At 44.8% G+C, this 22,081-nt stretch overlaps 1 protein-coding gene across 1 annotated transcript in view; it reads right to left on the bottom strand.

The window, feature by feature from the left end:
• Positions 1–21,695, bottom strand: part of LOC126262253 (sodium- and chloride-dependent glycine transporter 1) — a 144,631-nt gene extending 122,936 nt beyond the window's left edge. Inside the window, exons 1-2 of the mRNA XM_049958739.1 lie at positions 21,577–21,695; positions 3,453–3,503 (exon numbers count right to left, since the gene is read on the bottom strand). Of these exons, the coding sequence (XP_049814696.1) occupies positions 3,453–3,503; positions 21,577–21,603 (78 nt within the window). The 5' untranslated portion in view covers positions 21,604–21,695. The remainder of the gene's footprint in view (positions 1–3,452; positions 3,504–21,576) is intronic.
• Positions 21,696–22,081: the final 386 nt, after the last annotated feature.

Below are 22,081 nucleotides of genomic sequence, written 5' to 3'. Positions count from 1 at the left end.
ACTTTTTGTGTTTCTTTTAGTTACTCTCAGTCTATATACTGTGTTCAGTAGGCTGTTCATTCCATTCCACAATTGGCTGGGGTGGCCGAGCTGTTCTAGGCGCTTCAGTCTGGAACCGCGCGACTGCTACGGTCGCAGGTTCGAATCCTGCCTCGGGCATGGACGTGAGTGATGTCCATAGGTTAGTTAGGTTTAAGTAGTTCTAAGTTCTAGGGGACTGATGACCTCAGAAGTTAAGTCCTATAGTGCTCAGAGCCATTTGAGCCATTCCATTCAGCAAGTCGTAATTCTTCCTCACGTTCACAGAGCATTGCCTTGTAATGATCGAAGTTTGTCGTTGACCTTTTTCCACTATGGATTTTAATCTCACTTCTGAAACGTTCTTTTATTTCTTCCGTTGGATCTTCAATGCACATCGCGAATAGGAGAGTAGAAAGGTTGCGTCCGTGCTTTACGCTCTTTTCAATCCTAGCACATATCTCTTGATCTTGCGTTCTTATTCCCCCTTTAGGTCCTTGTGCGTTTTGTACATTACGTATCTTCCATATACTGTATATATTGTAGAAACGCTTTTTGTAGGTCGACAGAGCATATGAAATTGCCTCTCTGGTGCATTTACCGCATCTAAAGCCAAACTAATCGTAGTCTAACAGATCCTCAATTTTCTTTTCCATTCTTTTGTTTATTATTACTTTTGCCTGCAACTTGGATGCATGTTTATTACACGGCAATTCGCACTATTGTTATCTTCGGCGTTGTGTTGATGATATTCTTCAGAAAGTCTGATGATATGCCCCGCCTCTGCACGTTAACTTCAATAATCATTTTTGTTGGTACTTTCTCCAACGGTTTTAGAAATTCCACAGGAGTGTTATCTGCTTCCCCTGTTTTGTTTGACTGCTCGTCCTCCAAAACTCTGTCAGACTCGACTCCCTCCTTTGTCTTCCCGGTCGAGAGACATTTTATATTTAATTTATTCAAAAGCAGTTTTTCTGGATGCTGAATCTGTTCCTCTGATCGCAATTTCCTTTCCGGTTTCTTCCGATTCTCGCAGTCATTTCGCTTTAGCTTCTGTGTGCTTCCTATTTGATTTTATCTGCTACCCAAAATTTCTTCGCAGTTCCTTTCTTATAGCTACACTCCTGGAAATTGAAATAAGAACACCGTGAATTCATTGTCCCAGGAAGGGGAATCTTTATTGACACATTCCTGGGGTCAGATACATCACATGATCACACTGACAGAACCACAGGCACATAGACTCAGGCAACAGAGCGTGCACAATGTCGGCACTAGTACAGTGTATATCCACCTTTCGCAGCAATGCAGGCTGCTATTCTCCCATGGAGACGATCGTAGAGATGCTGGATGTAGTCCTGTGGAACGGCTTGCCATGCCATTTCCACCTGGCGCCTCAATTGGACCAGCGTTCGTGCTGGACGTGCAGACCGCGTGAGACGACGCTTCATCCAGTCCCAAACATGCTCAGTGGGGGACAGATCCGGAGATCTTGCTGGCCAGGGTAGTTGACTTACACCTTCTAGAGCACGTTGGGTGGCACAGGATACATGCGGACGTGCATTGTCCTGTTGGAACAGCAAGTTCCCTTGACGGTCTAGGAATGGTAGAACGATGGGTTCGATGACGGTTTGGATGTACTGTGCACTATTCAGTGTCCCCTCGACGATCACCAGTGGTGTACGGCCAGTGTAGGAGATCGCTCCCCACACCATGATGCCGGGTGTTGGCCCTGTGTGCCTCGGTCGTATGCAGTCCTGATTGTGGCGCTCACCTGCACGGCGCCAAACACGCATACGACCATCATCAGCACCAAGGCAGAAGCGACTCTCATCGCTGAAGACGACACGTCTCCATTCGTCCCTCCATTCACGCCTGTCGCGACACCACTGGAGGCGGGCTGCACGATGTTGGGGCGTGAGCGGAAGACGGCGTAACGGTGTGCGGGACCGTAGCCCAGCTTCATGGAGACGGTTGCGAATGGTCCTCGCCGATACCCCAGGAGCAACAGTGTCCCTAATTTGCTGGGAAGTGGCGGTGCGGTCCCCTACGGCACTGCGTAGGATCCTACGGTCTTGGCGTGCATCCGTGCGTCGCTGCGGTCCGGTCCCAGGTCGACGGGCACGTGCACCTTCCGCCGACCACTGGCGACAACATCGATGTACTGTGGAGACCTCACGCCCCACGTGTTGAGCAATTCGGCGGTACGTCCACCCGGCCTCCCGCATGCCCACTATACGCCCTCGCTCAAAGTCCGTCAACTGCACATACGGTTCACGTCCACGCTGTCGCGGCATGCTACCAGTGTTAAAGACTGCGATGGAGCTCCGTATGCCACGGCAAACTGGCTGACACTGACGGCGGCGGTGCACAAATGCTGCGCAGCTAGCGCCATTCGACGGCCAACACCGCGGTTCCTGGTGTGTCCGCTGTGCCGTGCGTGTGATCATTGCTTGTACAGCCCTCTCGCAGTGTCCGGAGCAAGTATGGTGGGTCTGACACACCGGTGTCAATGTGTTCTTTTTTCCATTTCCAGGAGTGTATAAACTCAATGAACTGCAATGAGTTTCGGGGAAGCAATACTGACTGATATCCTTTTTCTTATTATTATTATTTATGTATGGTTAGTATATAACACATTGTATGAATATCTGAGCACTTCCTATAAATAATTTTTTTGTCATGCACGTTTCTTTATTCTCTACTTCCATGTTTGATTGTCTGATTCTCTTTCATTTTGTCTTGACTGCTTATCGCTCTTACGTTTCAAAGGTTATATTTTATAAATAAGTGTCTCACAAAATTCCTTTGTTATTAATAGTCTTAACTCTAATTGGAACCTGTCCCCTGAAGTTTCTATTATTAGCGAAATAAACTAACCAGACGACGATAATGAGAATACGAGAATAGACAGGATAGCGAAACAGTTGGATTCCATTACTTGGACCAGACATAGTTCAGACGGAAGAAAGGAAGGAAGATTAAAATTTAACGTTGCGTCTACGACGAGATCATTAGAAACGGAGCACAGGTTCGGTTAGGGTGGGGGCTGGGAAGGCATTTGGCAGTGTCCCTTTCGAATGGACCCTCCTGGTTTGCACTAGTCGATTAAGGCAGGCAGCTAGAAATTTAAACCAAGCTGGTCGAAGGGTGGTTTGAACCTCTCTCCTCCCGAATGCGAGGCCAGTGTGCTAACCACTGCACCACTTAGTACGTACTAATTAATGGAGTCCATCAGTGCAGCTTTCATGTTCGTGTAATATCGTCACTCCAACCGTGCAAAATACACTAGGTTAAGAGCTATTCACTGCAAATTAACGATTTTTTGTTGACGATTAAGCAGTAATCGACGCACCCAACAACGTTTCCTAAGTATTTGTAAAAAGGTTTGTTCATAGATACTTGTAACATGAGGTTCTGTTCCGAGCTCTTACCTTCGTCTTGTCTGCATCAACTGCGGCAACTTTACCACTGAGGGGAAGCTCCTGTAACAAAACGAAACAAATTAACAGGTGTTGTATGACGTATTAAATTACAGAGATATACAGGATTTATCACGACTAATAGCAAAAACTAGTACGAATGAAAAAGTGTAGTAATAGAAGGAAACATGTTCCACTACACATGGATCCGCAGATTAGCCGATTGTGAGTTGATTTCCAATGCGTGCTTACGAACCGCCGCCGACTTCAGTATGAAATTGTTTCTTGGCTAGGTGAAAAGTATTTGAAATGTGTGCGCGTGTGCGATTTCCTAAGGGACCAAACTACTGACGTCATTGGTCCATAGACTTACACACTACTTAAACTAACTTAATCTAACTTATGCTAAGAAAAACAAACACACCGATGCCCGAGGGAGGACTCGAACGTCCGGCGGGAGGGGCCATTTGATATGTCGTGGTTAGATTAAATGTAGCTGAAATGTGAACTTTTCGATTGCGTACCTATCTGTCTGGGTTCAAATTTCAGCTGGCCGAAGTCAGAGCCGGATGCAACCCTCAAAAGCTGCTAATGTAGAACGAGTACAGTGTCATAATAACATTGACAGGTGAGTGTTTCATGTTCAATGATTTGGAGGCCAGTACGTCCATGCAGTATTATGCCTCCCCACGCTGTAACACCTGGGCCAGCAAAATGATTATGTTCGAGAACGCTGGACGTTCCCCCATATCGCGAGAGGTAGGAGCGCGAACGCCCACATAAGGCGGCTGAGCCGTGCTGACCATGGCTTATGTACGAGGTGCATTCAAGTTCTAAGGCCTCCGATTTTTTTTCTCCAGACTGGAAAGAGATAGAAACATGTGCATTGTTTTAAAATGAGGCCGCGTTCATTGTCAATACGTCCCAGAGATGGCAGCACCGTACGGCAGATGGAATTTTACCGCCAGCGGCGAGAATGAGAACTGTTTTAAATACTTAAAATGGCGGCGTTTTCCTTACTTGAACAGCATGCAATCATACGTTTTCTGAATTTGCGTGGTGTGAAACCAATTGAAATTCATCGACAGTTGAAGGAGACATGTGGTGATGGAGTTATGGATGTGTCGAAAGTGCGTTCGTGGGTGCGACAGTTTAATGAAGGCAGAACATCGCGTGACAACAAACCGAAACAACCTCGGGCTCGCACAAGCCGGTCTGACGACTTGATCGAGAAAGTGGAGATAATTATTTTGGGGGATCGCCGAATGACTGTTGAACAGATCGTCTCCAGAGTTGGCATTTCTGTGGGTTCTGTGCACACAATCCTGCATGACGACCTGAAAATGCGAAAAGTGTCATCCAGGTGGGTGCCACGAGTGCTGACGGACGACCACATGGCTGCCCGTGTGGCATGTTGCCAAGCAATGTTGATGCGCAACGACTGCATGAATGGGACTTTCTTTTCGTCGGTTGTGAGAATGGATGAGACGTGGATGCCATTTTTCAATCCAGAAACAAAGCGCCAGTCAGCTCAATGGAAGCACACAGATTCACCGCCACCAAAAAAATTTCGGGTAACCGCCAGTGCTGAAAAAATGATGGTGTCCATGTTCTGGGACAGCGAGGGCGTAATCCTCACCCATTGCGTTCCAAAGGGCACTACGGTAACAGGTGCATCCTACGAAAATGTTTTGAAGAACAAATTCCTTCCTGCACCGCAACAAAAACGTCCGGTAAGGGCTGCGCGTGTGCTGTTTCACCAAGACAACGCACCCGCACATCGAGCTAATGTTACGCAACAGTTTCTTCGTGATAACAACTTTGAAGTGATTCCTCATGCTCCCTACTCACCTGACCTGGCTCCTAGTGACTTTTGGCTTTTTCCAACAATGAAAGACACTCCGTGGCCGCACATTCACCAGCCGTGCTGCTATTGCCTCAGCGATTTTCCAGTGGTCAAAACAGACTCCTAAAGAAGCCTTCGCCGCTGCCATGGAATCATGGCGTCAGCGTTGTGAAAAATGTGTTCGTCTGCAGCGCGATTACGTCGAGAAGTAACGCCAGTTTCATCGATTTCGGGTGAGTAGTTAATTAGAAAAAAAATCGGAGGCCTTAGAACTTGAATGCACCTCGTATTGCTTTAAAACTTGGCTGTTACTCTGCGTTTGGTTTCCGCGGTTATTGTGGTACCTCCTCTTCCTAAGTGCAGCAGCAGCGGTGTGTATTGATATTTGCAGCGTATACCATCTTTGGTCTGGTGCTTATAGTTCTGGCTTGGTGGTGTGCAGCCAGTCGGTCGGTTGGAGAGGATCAGCAAGCAAGTCTCCACGCGGCGCAGTCGGGTGGGCACGCTAGCAGTCTCTATGCAGTATTGGAGCATGTGGGGGCGTTCCGAGGGCTACGAGATTCGTGGCTCACCGATCCAGGACATGAAAGTTGAGTGGTGATTTTTTTACCGAAGCCACGTCTGTTGGTTCGCTGTTCGCTCGTTTGAAGCGGGAAATCTGGGTTCCTGGGCTGGTCTGCAGGTCCGGCACAAATTTTCATGTGTCACTAATAAATTGTAGAGCTGATGTCCAATTGTATTCGCCAGTTGCAAATACATCGCTCCTGTTTCATTGGCTGTAGATCGTCAGCAGCGTCTGCATCTTCAAACATGGCTGCATGTCTGAAGGACACTGCATGGTACTATATAGGCACTCTAAAAATGCAGACATTGCATAATTTTGCTGAACAGTAGTTGATATGCCTGGTTACTTACGCACGATACGTTATATTTACACTGATGATCCAGAACGTTATGACCATCGACCTATTATCGATATAAACCCGTCCAGACCATAGCAGCGTCACTAGGCAAGGAATGACTGCTAGTCAGATACACGCTCGGTGCATGTGGTATCAGAGTATCAGTGAGTGTGCTGTCCGTGTGTAGAATGGGGAACGCGCGCGATCTATCTGAGTTTGACTGAGTGCAGATTGTGTTGGTCCGAAGCCTCAGCACGAGCATTTCGGAAGCTGCACGACTTGTCGGGTGTTCGAAGAGTGCTGTGGGGACTTTCTTCATCACGTGACGAAACCGAGGTGAAACCACGTCCAGGCGTCTTGGCGTTGGGCGGCCACCCCTCATTACAGATGACGGACGTCGTAGGCCGGGCAGATTGGTAAAACAGGACAGACGGTGAACTGTGGCGGAACTAACTGTGGTGTCACCGCAAGGCACCACACTGGCTAGGTTGTAGGCTTCAAATCGGCCGCTCTCCGTCAGTACACATCGGACCTGTGAGTCGCCACTTTCGACGCTAGCAGACCGAGCGCCGCCACTCGGCTGGTCTTGCGAGACAAGCTAGCACACTGGCCAGTTCTACAGCCGACTTTAATATGAATGGTTCACTTGTTATAGCTTCAGAGATCTCATTTGCACTGACACTTTCAGCTAAGTCAGTAGCTACGACCTAGCCAGGCGCCACATACAGTTTATGCATTGCCAATTGATCTATACATGTGAAGCAATCAGAATTGTAAAGAAGTATTCGCAGTTCAGTCTATAACTGCACTTGTAAATATTATTGTACAAAGTCAAGATCGACGTTCACCGCTGATGCTGAATTAAAGCTAACAAGGGAACCTCCCCATCGCACCCCCCTCAGATTTAGTTATAAGTTGGCACGGTGGATAAGCCTTGAAAAACTGAACACAAATCAATCGAGAAAACAGGCAGAAGTTGTATGGAACTATGAAAAAAATAAGCAAAATATACAAACTGTGTAGTCCATGCGCAAGATACGCAACATCAAGGAGAGTGGAAGCTCAGGAGCGCCGTGGTCCCGTGGTTAGCGTGACCAGCTGCGATATGAGAGATCCTTGCTTCAAGTCTTCCCTCGAGTGAAAAGTTTAATTTTTTATTTTTATACAATTATTATCTGTCCGTCCAATGCGAGGTAACTGCGCCGTAGTATGGGGACGCTACACCTAAACAAACATCGAAACACACGACGTCAGTCGACTACAGCGCACGGAGGAGAGACTATTCCTGCTAATGAGGCTCCCTGGCTGGCAGTTGTCTGTTCGCTACTTTGGACGAGAGTGCATTAAATACGTGAGATGTATTCCGTGGGCAATATGAATCCAGCAAATATAGCTCGCGACTTCAATAACAATCGCACGGTTTTGCGGTGCGGTCGCAAAACACAGACACTAAACTTATTACAGTGAACAGAGACTTCAATGAACGAACGGACAGGTCATAACTTTGCGAAAATAAAAAAGTAAACTTTTCACTCGAGGGAAGACTTGAACCAAGGACCTCTCATACAGCAGCTGGTCACGCTAACCACGGGACCACGGCGCTCCTGAGCTCAGGTGCTCCTTGTTGTTGCCTATCTTACACATGGACTACTCAGTTTGTATATTTTGTTTATTTTTTTCATAGTTCCACACAACTTCTTCCTGTTTTCTCGATTGATTTGTGTTCAGTTTTTCAAGGCCTATCCACTATGCCAACTTATAACTAAATCTGAGGGGGGTGCGATGGGGAGGTTCCCTTGTAAGTATTTAATTGTATTCCTAACTTTCTAATCACCTAAGATTTTCCAGATACATTCCGTCAAGTATAGTTCATTGATGCTCTCGTCAGCCTACGTGACCAACGCGTGCAATTAATGGCCACACCTCGTGATCAGACTAAGAGTCAGATTACGTGACTCAGCCGGGTCACCCTTTTTCCATGAGGCCCGTAGTTCCGCCTCATACATAACACTAACATCAGACGTAAATACTGGGCAGATTACAAGTGTGACGCAGCTGACGACACATGCATGTGCCAGTGTGAAAACCACATCACTTGAGACTACGACTAAAATGGGCACGTGACCATTGGCACTGGACGTTGGCACAGTGGCAGAGCGTTGCACAGTCTGATGAATCTCGATTCTTTCTTCACCATGCCGATGGGAGGGCGCGAATTCGTCGTCTTTCGGGTGAACACATCCTTGACACTTGTACGGCGGGACGGAGACAAACTGGCGGTCGCTCGGGGTAGCCGCGCTGTCTGGGGCGTCTTGTCACGGCCCGTGCGGCTCCCCCCGTCGGAGGTTCGAGCCCTTCCCCCGGGAATGGGTGTGTGTGTTGTCCATAGCGTAAGTTAGTTTAAGTTAGATTAAGTAGCGTGTAGGCTTAGGGACCGATGACCTAAGTTGTTTGGTCCCATAAGACCTTACCACAAATGTCCAATTTTTACAAGCTGGCGGCGGCGGCTCCATTATGGTCTGGGGAACATTCTCGTGAGTATCCATGTGTCCAGTGGAGATCGTGCAAGGCACCATGACGGCCAAGGAATATCGCATACTGGTTGCGGACCGCGCACATCGCTTTATGGTTCAAATGGCTCTGAGCACTATGGGACTTAACATCTTAGGTCATCAGTCCCCTAGAACTTAGAACTAGTTAAACCTAACTAACCTAAGGACATCACACACAGCCATGCCCGAGGCAGGATTCGAACCTGCGACCGTAGCAGTCGCGCGGTTCCGGACTGCGCGCCTAGAACCGCGAGACCACCGCGGCCGGCACATCGCTTTATGACGATCATGTTTCCCGACGCCAGCGGCATTTTTCAACAAAATAAAGCGTCATGTCGAAGACCAGGAGTGTGATGGAGTGGTTCGAGGAATACAGTGACGAGTTCCGGTTGATGTACTGGTCCCCCCAACTCGCCAGATCTGAACACGATCGAACACATCATGGATGTGATTGTACATGGCGTCAGAGCTCATCGGCCCACTCCCCAGCATTTACGGGAATTAGGTGACTTGTGTGTACCGATGTGGTGCCAACTCGCTTCAGCGATATACGAAGGCCTCATTGCCACTATGCGTCGCCGCTGTTATCCGCGCCAAAGGTGAACATACCGGCTATTAGGCAGCTGGTCATAATGGTCTGACCCATCAGTGAACATGTGTTCAGGATCAGCTGCAGTTCCTGTAACAGTCACCGACCGTACGCAGGTCTTCCTGCACTCTCTTGCAGTCTCCAAGCGTTTCAATAGTGATAACAGTAATAACAATAATAATAATAGATGATGATGATGGTAATAACAATAATGTTAGTGGCAGGTGTAAGAAGAACTTATTGGCGTAGCAAATAGATGTTTTCTGATATAGCGAGTTCAGGGGGAAGGAAATTTAATGAGGTTGCATCGGCTACGAATACTGCGAAATGAGGAAGAGTAGGTTGGAAAGAGGGATGTACAGGGTAACGAGTGCATACAGGAACAATGGTAATCGTTGTCCTTGCTTTAGTAGATATATCATTAACTGCATTCTGAAGCTGGAGATGTTATTCTGTTCTCTAATACGACGTGAGATGTCATTCCAGAGTCGGATTGCTGCTAATGAGAACTTCGAGAAAGTGGCTTAACGATGGAGTGAGCCATACAGGATTTTGCTCTGATGGGAGTGGGTGTTTCTGCCATGTTGTTCAGACAAGACCGTTAAAGTCGAGGAGAGATATGAGAGGCAGTGTTCGTTGATAAGATAGTATAGAAGGCAGAGAGCATGGAAGTCTCTGCACTTGTCTGCACGCAGCCAGGGTAGCAGTGAATATGATGGTGAAATATGATCAAAGAGTCGAACATCACAGATAGAGAGAACAAAGGCATTCATAACTAGTTCCAGGTGCCGTCAGCTTTCACGAGAAAGGCCTTGCAAAATTACATCGCTATTATCAATAATTGGGAGTGTAAGTGTTTGTATGAGTTTCTTTTTCAGGTCAAGAGGGCAGAAGTTTTTATATTTTTGTAGGGGATGGAGAGATGCTGATGACTTCTTGCACATTGGAGTTATGTGATCAGTCCAATTCAGAGTTTCATCTTACTCCTATACTCTTTGCTGAAGGAGAGGTTGATATTTGTTCCATTAAGGGTTAAAGATGGTATGGATTCTCGATATTTCGGGCTAATGAGCCTAGAATGACTAAGCAGTACCGCTTGGGTTTTGGATGGGTTGACCTTTAACCGTATATCCTGCGCCCATTTTGATGGCGCACACAGGTCGGTATGAAGGTTCTCGATAGCTGGCTTCAGGTTTATTGGTCTTGCACTTAGATACAACTAGAGGTCGTCAGCGCACATGCAATGGTTGTAATGATGAGTAACAACAGTAATACGACAAAAATGTATAAAAATGGAAGTAAGACGGTACATTAATTGTTTGAACAGAGCCCTGTGAGACTAGGGAAATAATAGTGAAATAACGCACAGCATTGGTAATGGATGTATGAGTATGGAAGAGAAAAGTTTTAGTTAGTACTAAAAGTAAGCCGGCCGTTGTGGCCGAGCGGTTCTAGGCGCTTCAGTCCGACACTGCGCTGCTGCTACGATCGCAGGTTCGAATCCTGACTCGGGCATGGTTGTGTGTGATGTCCTTAGGTTAGTTAGGTTTAAGTAGTTCTGAGTGTAGGGTACTAATGACCTCAGATGTTAAGTCCCATAGTGCTCAGAGCCATTTGAACCATTTGAACTAAAAGTAAACATAACAAACAAATAACAATTTAAGGAAAGTATTAAGAAAATAAATTGTGTCTTTACAGAATAATGATACAAAAGTAAACACACACAACTATATGGGATACAACCCTGCACGAAATCCAGCCATAGTTTCGAGTTACGTAGACCAGTTGCCATGTTTTGGCGTGCACAAGAACGTGCCAGACCAGGGAGATGAAGGCCATTACTATTGTTGAATCTGAGGATGTTAAGAGTTGGCCCTACTGACGAATTTGCTTGCTATTTATGAAAGGTTCTTACATCCGTATTCATATTAATAATGTAAAAAGATGTACTTTGGATATACTAATGAAATACGCTTACTTTTAAAGTATAGCAAGAATCTACCTTCAAACAGTGTTGACTGCTTAGCTCAAAACTTTAAGAGGCAATAACCTTTGTATACTTCCTGTCAAATTTATTTCATAGTGCACGACTCCACTAATCAACTGTATCAAAACCAGAACTTTTGGGATTTTTCCCTTTTCCGATAAATTTTTGTGGATGCCTATCATTCAGTTCTATCCCGAATCCGGTCACAAATCTGCTTGGAAACCATTTCTTCCTTTAATTTTTAAAAAACACATCACATAGCTGGGAAGACATTTGTTCTTCTTTTTTCGGAGACCACTTACGAAAAGAAGTTCAGATTTACTCCAGACCGCTATAAAAATAGACGACTGATAATCCTCTTATTATTAGTACATTTTAAAAGCGCTGTACATCGCATCTTAATGAAAAAAGGAAATCATAATTTCTTTGAAAAAGAAGGCATTTGCTTTGTTTCTCTTTAGACTCCAAAAATTTTACATACAATTTCGAAACGTAGCTTTCCTTTCCACAGTTTGGGAAACAAAGTTTTTCATGGCATCCATAAGATCAATTTTCGCATTGGTGAACATGGAGGAGAAGTTACTGGGTGGGTCTCGTCTGTGCAATTGTTGATCTGAGTCAAATTTTAAGTCGACGAAAGGCCCTGAATGATCGCTACGAGGATACTGACTATACTGAAACTGTCTAAATCAGAATTATCAGCCAATTAACTTCCTGAAAAACTCCTTTAACCAGTCCCCAGATATGTAACTGGGATAGGTTAGGGACACGCAAGTCGCCGAAGTAGCGTCCCCCCCCCCCCCCCCAATAGACAGTGCCCGCATCTCGTGGTCGTGCGGTAGCGTTCTCGCTTCCCACGCCCGGGTTCCCGGGTTCGATTCCCGGCGGGGTCAGGGATTTTCTCTGCCTCGTGATGGCTGGGTGTTGTGTGCTGTCCTTAGGTTAGTTAGGTTTAAGTAGTTCTAAGTTCTAGGGGACTTATGACCACAGCAGTTGAGTCCCATAGTGCTCAGAGCCCAATAGACAGACTTTTACCAGGCCGTTGAGCCACCGAAATTATTATTAGCATACTATGTTCAAAATTAAGTTTTCTTACAAAGAAGGATACATTGTACGTTTGAACAGCAACCGTAATGGTCGCATAACCGTAATGGTCGAGCTGTGGATGAGCTTGTACAAGTTGAAGTGTGCTGTGTGTGTACTCGAAGCAACTCTTTCAAACGTCATGCAGATGGAAGATTTGTTTGGGAGGACGTAACAAATCTTTCATCAGGACGTGATAATCGCGTTAGATGCCCTTGATTGTACCTTCGATCAATCTTATCCAGAAAGAAATAAAGAGTTTCAAAGCTCTCATAATTCCGCAAAATCGAGATTCTTTATTTGTTGCACAATGAAGCATTAAAGGAATACGGACAGGTCCTCTTTCTGCACCGGAGTTGAAATACATGTTTCTGAAGTTCGAATTAACTGGCTATTTGGAAAATACTCCTGGGAGCAGCTGACAGACAATTGCACCATAAATTGTAGAAGTAGTTACTGTTGCCGTGACTAAGACAGCTGGACACAACGTGCGACCTTCAAGCAGTGCATGAGCTGTGTCACGACAGCTGAACATTACGTGGTCTACCGCTCGAAAAGAGCTGCGAACAAATTGTGAAATGGTATATCTGGTGCGGTTCCAGGCTGGTGTGGATGCAGATGGTCGTCACATTGAGCAACGTTTGTAATCTGGAAAGTAAACATAGCCCGCGGTTAACAAATGTTACCCTCTCATATGGAAATTAAAATGTTTCTTTCAATGGTTTACTTGTTATTTATCTTCCGAATGTCCTTACAAATGTTTCCACAAAGTTTTGTTGTCCCACGATCACTCGTTTTTCATGGAGGCCCTCTCAACTACCGATAGTTTAATCACAACGACTCAGTGTATCGACATTAGAGAAGCCATTTACTACTTGACAATGACTGGTTCGTTCAACCATAGATAGGCTCTCCACAGAATTTTACCACAATACAATTTGAAGAGATGATGTTGAATCGTGCGGGAAAAGAGCCATCAATTAGCACACACCAAATTGCCTGTAAAATGCACAGTTCGAATTCATTGTAAGGGGAGAAGTTGTAGCCGTGCCATACAAACTGTATAGAAGCAATGGGGTTAAATGTTTTTGACCCCAGAGTTCAGTTCTGTCAATGGATCGTGTAGTAAAGCAAACACTGCGAATGGTCCCCATCTGTTTGAACTGTTGACATGAATTTAAGTTATTGCTATGTAGTGTTAGATGCTTAAGTCAATGTAAAACTAAATATTCATTTCCGAACTTTAGTCCCTTATTTCAAAATAATCACTTTACGATATTGTGTACAATGTTGACAGTACAGGTCTGGAACGTCCTGCGTGAATCACAGCGATACGGTTTGTTTTATGTCGGTAAATGACACTGGGAGCAAAGTATCTGTTGAAGTGTGTGAACATTCACAGTGATAACTTAAGCATAAAATTAAAAACCCAGGAATCGCGGATAAGTCGAAAACTAAAACATCTGTACTGTATGTTTGTAGCTCCTTCGCAACTTTAAGCTTCTGCATACCAGTTCCCAGTTCATTAATTTAATACAGTAGCTCATGTCTAGGACCACAGAGAAATGAGTGTATAAAATATCTGTACACCACAAAATTCACATACGAAACACTGGCAACACTGTAGGGTGAATTAGTGAGCATGTTTTCTCTATTTCAAGAAATATTGATAACGAACAGCATGCCTACTACGGAAGGGTTTTCGGTTTTGTTGCATATTTTTCTTTCGTTGTCGTACGAACTGAAATCATATTGTGACGCAAGACCTGCTATCATTTTCTTAACCATCAAGGCCTGTCAATTTATTCTGTATTTTTTATATTATGCGAACTGTGCATATTTTCTTCTCTTTTGCGGCTAGTTCTTTGTTCGTTCCCTATAACAGAATTTTTAAGGTTGACAACGATTTCTGCCCTACTTTCGTCTAAATCCTTTTTTCTCTGAGTCATTCTGTAGTATGTAATATAATAATGACTATCATATGTTGACCTACGTATTTTTTCATTTCATTGTAATAAGTATCTAAAATATAATCGGACTCTTCACATCCAAAACTGTAAACTGAAACAGTGTTCTGTCACCAAATGCTGAAATGCAGACGGTCACACAACGAACATACATTGATACAAGCAGCGAAAACATACAGTTAACCATAAATCTGTTGCTTTTGTACAGATGAGGTATTGCAATAAATCAGTGCTTGATTTTTGACGGTACCTAAGACGAAAAAAATCAGAACTGCAGATTTTAAGAAGTGATACTTATGATGCCGTTCAAGTAACTTAAAAAAAATTCGTGTTGACACCTTTAAAATGCTCACAAAAATTTTAAAATAACGTTTTCAAACGTGTGAATTTCGAAAACAACGCCCGGAATGTCACAGTACCGGAACCACACTTTTTACAAATCAAGTACTGCAGTAAACGCAAAAAATTACTGAATTCCGGCTCTGATTTCACATAAGATAATCTGTTAAAACAACTGCAAAAATGTAGTTTGATCAGTAGCACAGTAGCCTTCTGTTTAAGTGGTGTGCTGCTCCTGAAAGTGTTATCTGCTGACTACTTGAAGGGCATTTGTTTACCGTGAACGCCGTCTGTAGAGCACGGTCGTAGCTACGTAAAACGTAAACACTGTAACGAAAGGAACTGCCTGGTGCGTTACCTTAACAGATACAAACAACTTACTAGTACTGTGTGAAATGGATTTTTAAAACTTTTGAACATAGACTCTTGTATTACTTGCTATACTTGTATTGCGAGGTTTTCCGCAGCCGGGAAAAGTCTCTCACAACGCGAAACGTAAATATGCACATAACAAAGAAAACTCTTTTCGCCGGAGGTTCGAGTCCTCCCTCGGGTACGGGTGTGTGAGTTGTTCTTAGCATAAGTTAGTTTAAGTAGTGTGTAAGTCTAGGGACCGATGACCTCAGCAGTTTGGTCCCTTAGGAATTCACACACATCTGAAGATTTTAATAAATAAAATAATATCAAAACCGCAATACTGTCAAGACCTGTTTACACCTTCACTATCGTTTTCCTGTGGCTTCCTTAGGCAAGAAAGAGAGAAGTCGCGACATTTTCTTAAACACTGGTAGCGACTGTGTCCTCCCACAACCTTGTCCATTTGGAGCGTATGTTCTTTTTCAAATGAATTCTAGATTGTAAACTTTACTCCTCTCAGTGAAGACTGATTTCCGTCTATTTTGCTCATCTTCCGTGGACGTCGTCATCGCTTTGGACACTGTCGCTGTAGGGACACTTACCTTGGTGGTAGTTCAAAAGGCTTTGAGCACTATGGGACTTAATATATGAGGTCATCAGTCCCCTAGAACTTAGAACTACATAAACCTTACTAACCTAAGGACATCACACACATCCATGCCCGAGGCAGGATTCGAACCTGCAACCGTAGCGGTCGCGCGGTTCCAGTCTGAAGCGCCCAGAGCCGCTCACCCACACCGGCCGGCTGGTGGTAGTCTTCTGCTGATAGCGGACAGTGAAAAATATACTCGCTTCAAAATATTTTATGCAGAGAGCAGTCCACAGTAAAAGGTGGAACGTGATTTCGTCAGCATCCGATCGCTGCTCAACTATGTCGGTACATTTTACTGTTGGCGGTATAATATGGACCCGGATACCTATCGGTGGACATTAACACGGGGTGTGTCCACCCTGCGCCTTTATGACAACTTCATCTCTGCTGGGGAGACTCTCAGTGAGGTGTCTTAATGTCCGTGGCGGAATGGCAGATACGAGGGGCGTTCAGAAAGTAAGCTCCGATCGGTCGCGAAATGGAAACGACTATGAAAATCCGATAAAGCTTTGCACAGATGTGTTGGGTAGTGTCTCTAGTATAACCCCAGTTAGCATCACGTCGCTCTTCTCATTTCTGAGCTCGCAGTGAGTGCGTAAAGATGTCTAGAAAATAGTGTCTGCCGCCAAGTACGAGGGCCTGGTGAGAAATTTCGCCTGAAGCTATGCAGCTAACATTACATAACTGTCGTGCTGTTTCTTCTTCAAGACAATTGTCAGCCGCATTCTGCAGGTGCAATGAAGATGCTCCTGCATCGTTTTCAAATGGAAATGTGAGATTACCCACAATACAGTCCGCAATTGTCTCCCCCTGAGTTTCATCTCTGGTCACATGAACCGCTGTCTTTGAAGACAACATTTTGACACAGACAACGAGGTGTAGGCCAGCGTGGAGAATTGGCGGAAAGCACTGGTGGCTGCCTTCTATGATGAGGCTATTGAAAAGTTGGTACAACGCTATGACAAAAGTCTAAGTCAGAACGGCGACTACGTAGAGAAGTAGCTGAAAGGTGTAGCTAATTGTTACAAGTAAAACATTTCTGATGTTCACTGTGGTTTCAATTTGGAAATCAATCGGAGCTTACTTTCTGAACAGGCCTCGTAATTCTTCCTCAAGAGCCGAAACCAGAGAACGTAGTGAAGTTGGCCGCTGGGGTCTGGAGTGAAGCTGACGATCTAACTCTTCCCAGAGGTGTTTTATAGGGTTCAGGTCAGGTCTCTGGGCAGGTATTCAATTTCAGGAATGTTGTTTTCCGCAAACCACTGCCTCGCAGATGCTGCCTTATGAGAGGGCGCACTGTCACGCTGACGTCCCCGAACTGATCCTCTATTGTACACAGTACTCAGTGCTATAAAATGTGTTCTTATCCTTCTGCATTTAGCGTTTTCTTAAACGCGTTAAGAGGACTACTCCCCCATACTGCAACACCACCTCCTCCACACTTCACTGATGGCACTAGGCATGATGTCAGGTAACGTTCTCCAAGCACTCGCCAGACCCAAGCCCTTCCGTCGGATTGCCACAGGGTATAGCGTGATTCACAAATCACTCATTTTCAGTCATCCACCGTTCAGAGGTCTCGCTCCTTACAGTACCTCAAACATCACTTAGCACTGACTACAAAGTTTGTGGCTTAGGAGGAGACGATCGATCATTGTACCCCATTCTTTTTAATTCCCTACTCGCAGTCATTGTTCTTGTTGGATTGCACGTAGATTCCTTCCGCTGATTTCATGTGATATTTTTACAGCCACCCTTTGCAATGCTCCACAGACCCTGTCCGTTGGTACATAATGTCTACACGGTCTTCGTTTAGATGCGGTTGTTCCTTCACGTTTCCTTTTTACAATCACATTACCACCAGTCGACGTGGACAGATTTAGAAGGTTTGACACGTCCCTGATGGATTTGTTATTCTGATGATACACAAAGATTAGTGTATGTTCGAAATAAGAGTTCTCCAGACCCACTGTTACGGCTGCTCTACTGACAGCACACTACTCCCCGCCTCCTTTTGTAGTGGCGAAAGGCGAGACAAGTCGAGACATAGGGACACACTACAGCCTGCTCTGCGGGGAGCAAGAGGGGAAAGAAACATTAACCGAAAGGCGCGCGGCAGACATATTCATACGCAAAGATAATGACCGGCTGCGGTGGCCGAGGATCGAACCCGGATCAAGTGCTTGGATGGCAACTATACTCACCATTACACCCGCCTCTCGTGTCGTCTAATAGTTACGCATTAAGGGGTGTCAGTATTCTTTTGGTAAGATAGTATATTATACTACTACCAGCAATAACGCAGGATGGCTTTAATTATTATCACGCCACAGTAACAGTGTTAGCATGTAGGTTACTGTAAATGGTTTTATGATATCTGAAGATAATTCGATGATCGAAACCGGTTGTAAATAAAGAATATTTTTTTCAGCACCTCTTGGAAATGTGGAAATATGACTTTTCACGAACAAACACAACTATCTGGGATCCAGTAAATTTACCGTCACTGAAGGCCAGAGAAGTGTCCCAATTTCGCTAAGCTACCACCGACCGCAACATGAACACACCGCCTAACGTACTGGTGCTGCAGACATTATTCTTTAATTTCTAACAGAAACCACAGGTGCAGCGAAGGAGTAGTCGTTTTTACCACTTCGCAACAGTGCTGTATGACCAGCTAGTAGCTGTTTTTGTTCCTACGATAACAACCTGCTGTTGTAAGTCAGGGTTACTGACTGATACGTGGAGGGCCAGGCTTCAGTTGAGGTCCTCTCGAAACTGCTGCCCAGGCTCAGACTTTCGTCACGTCGCGAGCAGGAGCTTAGCGCACAGCCGAAAGTAAAACACAACTCTATTTTCTCTAAGCAAAAGCTTCGAAGTCTTTAACCAATTGCGTCATCTGAATGTAACGTAAACTCCTTTAATCTTTCATTTTCTACAATACCTCACTCTTTTCACAGTCTGTTAACTTCCATTGCTATGTTACAACGGAGTAGTGCTGACTTGCCAAATTCATATACAGGATGATCCGGCTGCCCCTACCGATTAATTTTATGCAAACCGCACTACGTCTGTATCAGGAACGGTATCCAGACGGACGAGAGCCAAATGATCGATGTTAATTCCCTCTGACAGCTTTGGGGGATTGTTAGCAAACGGAATCATAATGTAAAAAATACAAGTATGGATTGGCCATAAGTTACATGGTATTTTTGGATCAAGTTACACCGTACTTCTGCCATTCTTATCCAAGTGTCTCAAGTTTTTCTTTCTGTAATTAGCGGTGTAGTCACACACGTTTTGGATGTATTTGCAAGTTTATTCCGTTTATTGTACTTAATCTATCGTAAATGGTTCGGAAACGCTGCCTTGTACACTGCGTTTCACCACTGGAAACAACGAAATTAACAGGAGATGTCAGAATGGGAAGCGTGGAAGTAACAACTTTCCGTTATACAGGGTGAGTCACTAACTATTGCCACCTAGAATAACGCTGAAAGTATGATAGTAGCTGAAAAGTTTGTGGGACAAATGTTGCATGGTACAACGGGGGCCATAATATGATGTTCGTTTTTTGTTGCTAGGTGGGGTCGCGTCGGAGATATGTCGGTCAACTTTGTTTTCTTAAATGGGATGCTATAGTTTAGTACTTATTTTCTGACAGCGGCTATCGAGACGAATCCAGTGAGGTGTAACAGTAAGGTCTTTGAAGGCCAACGAAGATGACAAAGGTGGCATGAACGTCCATTTACAGAAGGTGTTCCAAGTGATGACCACTGGTATCAATGCAGTGCTGCAATCTTCTTATCAAGGGTTGAGTAGTATTGCTTATCACATGGCACTTATCGAAGCACATGCTCTGACAATTCTCTCTCGCATATCTTCAAGTGTAGTGGGAACGTCTTAATAAACAATGTTTTTTACGAATCCCCACAACAAAAAATTCAGAGGCGTCAAGGCTGGCGAACGAGCCGGCCACGACACATCACCTCCGCGTCCAATCCATTATCATTTCGTTAACTAACGTTCGCCCAAAGCTCTGAGAGGGAACATATATCGATTACACAGCTGTCGCCTGTCTGCATTCCGTTCCTGATACATAGTTTGCGTTGCATGAAATGAGTCGGTTGGGGCAGCTGAATCATCTTGTAAAAGACTGTTTCTCAATGATGTAAGCAATAAGCTGGTCTGTGCTGTTTGTGCTAACTGAGTTATTTATTCTTGATTTTACTCCAAATCTGCTTACAGGAAGCGAGGTGCATCTTACTTACATAACTGTGATGATTTAACAGCTACATGCGTGTAATTAGCATTAAAATTCATCACTCAGTATACAGTGTGTCCAGGAGAAATGGTCAGTATTCAATGATATGACAGGAACGGTCATTTGAAGCAAAAACATCTAGTAAACACGATTTCTAAAATACATACCTTAAGAGCTATGAGCACTTATTCAGTAGAAGAAATGAGTTTTTCAGTAGCACAGATGAACAACTGCTCATAGCATTTTAGAGCCCATATTTACTAGATTTTTTTGATTCGAACGATCGCTCCTATGTTATCTTTGAGTACTGACAATTCCTCCTGGGACATTCTGTGTAGCTGTGTTACGACAGTTATTCTCATGTGCCAAATGTATATAAAGTTTAGTCTGATGCATGCTTACACGCTAAGCGAATCAAAAATAAATCTCTAATTTCCTTATAAAGTCCTTGCTACTAGCAATGCTACTCTGATAGGAGGATGAACAATAAAGTTATATCACTGTCACAAATTCATATGCTTCCATATATTTAGTCTTCTCGACGCACTTGCAAATAAACAAGCATACTCAATACAAACAGCATTTTATTCTGGTAAATTAGGAGTTGCAGATCCAATGTGATAAACTCCCAAGCAGTAACAGATTTTCAGTTTGAAACTTGCAGCTAACTGTTGCTACTATTGAAAATGTAAAGAATACTTGAAAAATGGAACATCGATCAGCACATTTAAGACATCGACGTAGCGTACAATTTATTTTGCACGTTTTCGTATGACATTTTATAGGTCGCTCTTGTCGACATTCCTTATGGAAAGTGACTGTATAAAAAGGATAAAGGAAAATCAACAGTCAGTTTTTGAACTGTGATGTTACTGCAGTTCTCCTTTGCGCGGATTTTGCTCTAACTTGGACAAGTGTACTTTCACCGTCCATGCTTGAAAATTCAGTAATGGGGTTTAGATAGGCTATATTCAATAGTAAAATTGTTGTCGTTAAAAAAGTATCATTTCTCAGTTTGCTTTTAGTAAAGACCGCTGGCATTTGGAGGTCGAAAGACGAAGCAGGAGCTATTTTGTTACACCCAGAATGAATCTTCCATTCTGCAGCGGAGGATGCTGTTACAAAATTTCCTGGTAGATTAAAACTGTATCTCGCGTTGGGACTCGAATTCGGAAGCGTGCCTTTTGCGAGCAAGGTGAGCTATCCATGCACGAGGCACGGTGTGCCGTCACAGTCCTATTTCTGCCAGTAGCCAGGACACCGCCCGCGAAGGGCAAGGTGCTGGGTTCGAGTCCCGACTCGGAACACATTTTCAAATTGCCAGACAGTTTCATTGTTATTGTTGAGATCAACTAGCTACAATCCGAAACTCTAGACTCTACAATCCGAAATTCTAAATTTCCGTGGAGGTAAAATGAACCTTGAAACCGGCGCTCGCAAATACAGTGTGAGGAGTTGCTTATCCCGGCTTGACACTTACTGTATAAAGTTGTGTAAGTACGTTTGGCAGTGCGCCGCCATCAGGTGCGCGAGTGAGTGCTGGAAAAGTGACGGTGCGAAGGCGTGAGGCCGTCGGCATTGCACGCAAGTGGACGTACCTCGGGCAGGCGCTCGGTGCGGTCCATCTGGTGCGGGCTCGTGGGCGTCGCAGTCTGCACTGATGAGAGTGCGGGCCACTAGCCGTCCCCAGCTCCCCACATGCGGCCCCCTGCTGGCCGACTGTTGGCTGCTCGTCCGAGGTCAGCCGGCGCCCATATGTCGTCGCTGTCTGGATTGGCAGAATTTGCAGGAGTCCAGCAGCCGTTTCTGTGACCACTGCCAGCTAACGTCCCTGACGCGTAGTGAATCGTTAAGAAATGGCTACCATTGTAATGGCGATAGTCTGCTGCTCTCGTACGGTGACTTGCAGGTCAGGGTAGCGCTTAATGTTCCGAAACTCGGATGAAGATAGGTGGACTCGGCAGGCAATGAAGGCAATTTTCGCGAAGCAGCATTACCGTACTCGTCTGTAGTAACAGGGAGAAACTGCGGAAAAGCCTTAGTGTTAGGTACAACGAAATTTTCGCACGTGTCCTGCAGTGTAACCGTCTTGCTGGGGATAAA

This window comes from Schistocerca nitens, chromosome 6, assembly GCF_023898315.1.
Source record: "Schistocerca nitens isolate TAMUIC-IGC-003100 chromosome 6, iqSchNite1.1, whole genome shotgun sequence".
Classification (NCBI taxonomy): domain Eukaryota; kingdom Metazoa; phylum Arthropoda; class Insecta; order Orthoptera; family Acrididae; genus Schistocerca; species Schistocerca nitens.
This window is presented reverse-complemented; position numbering and strand designations above follow the sequence as displayed.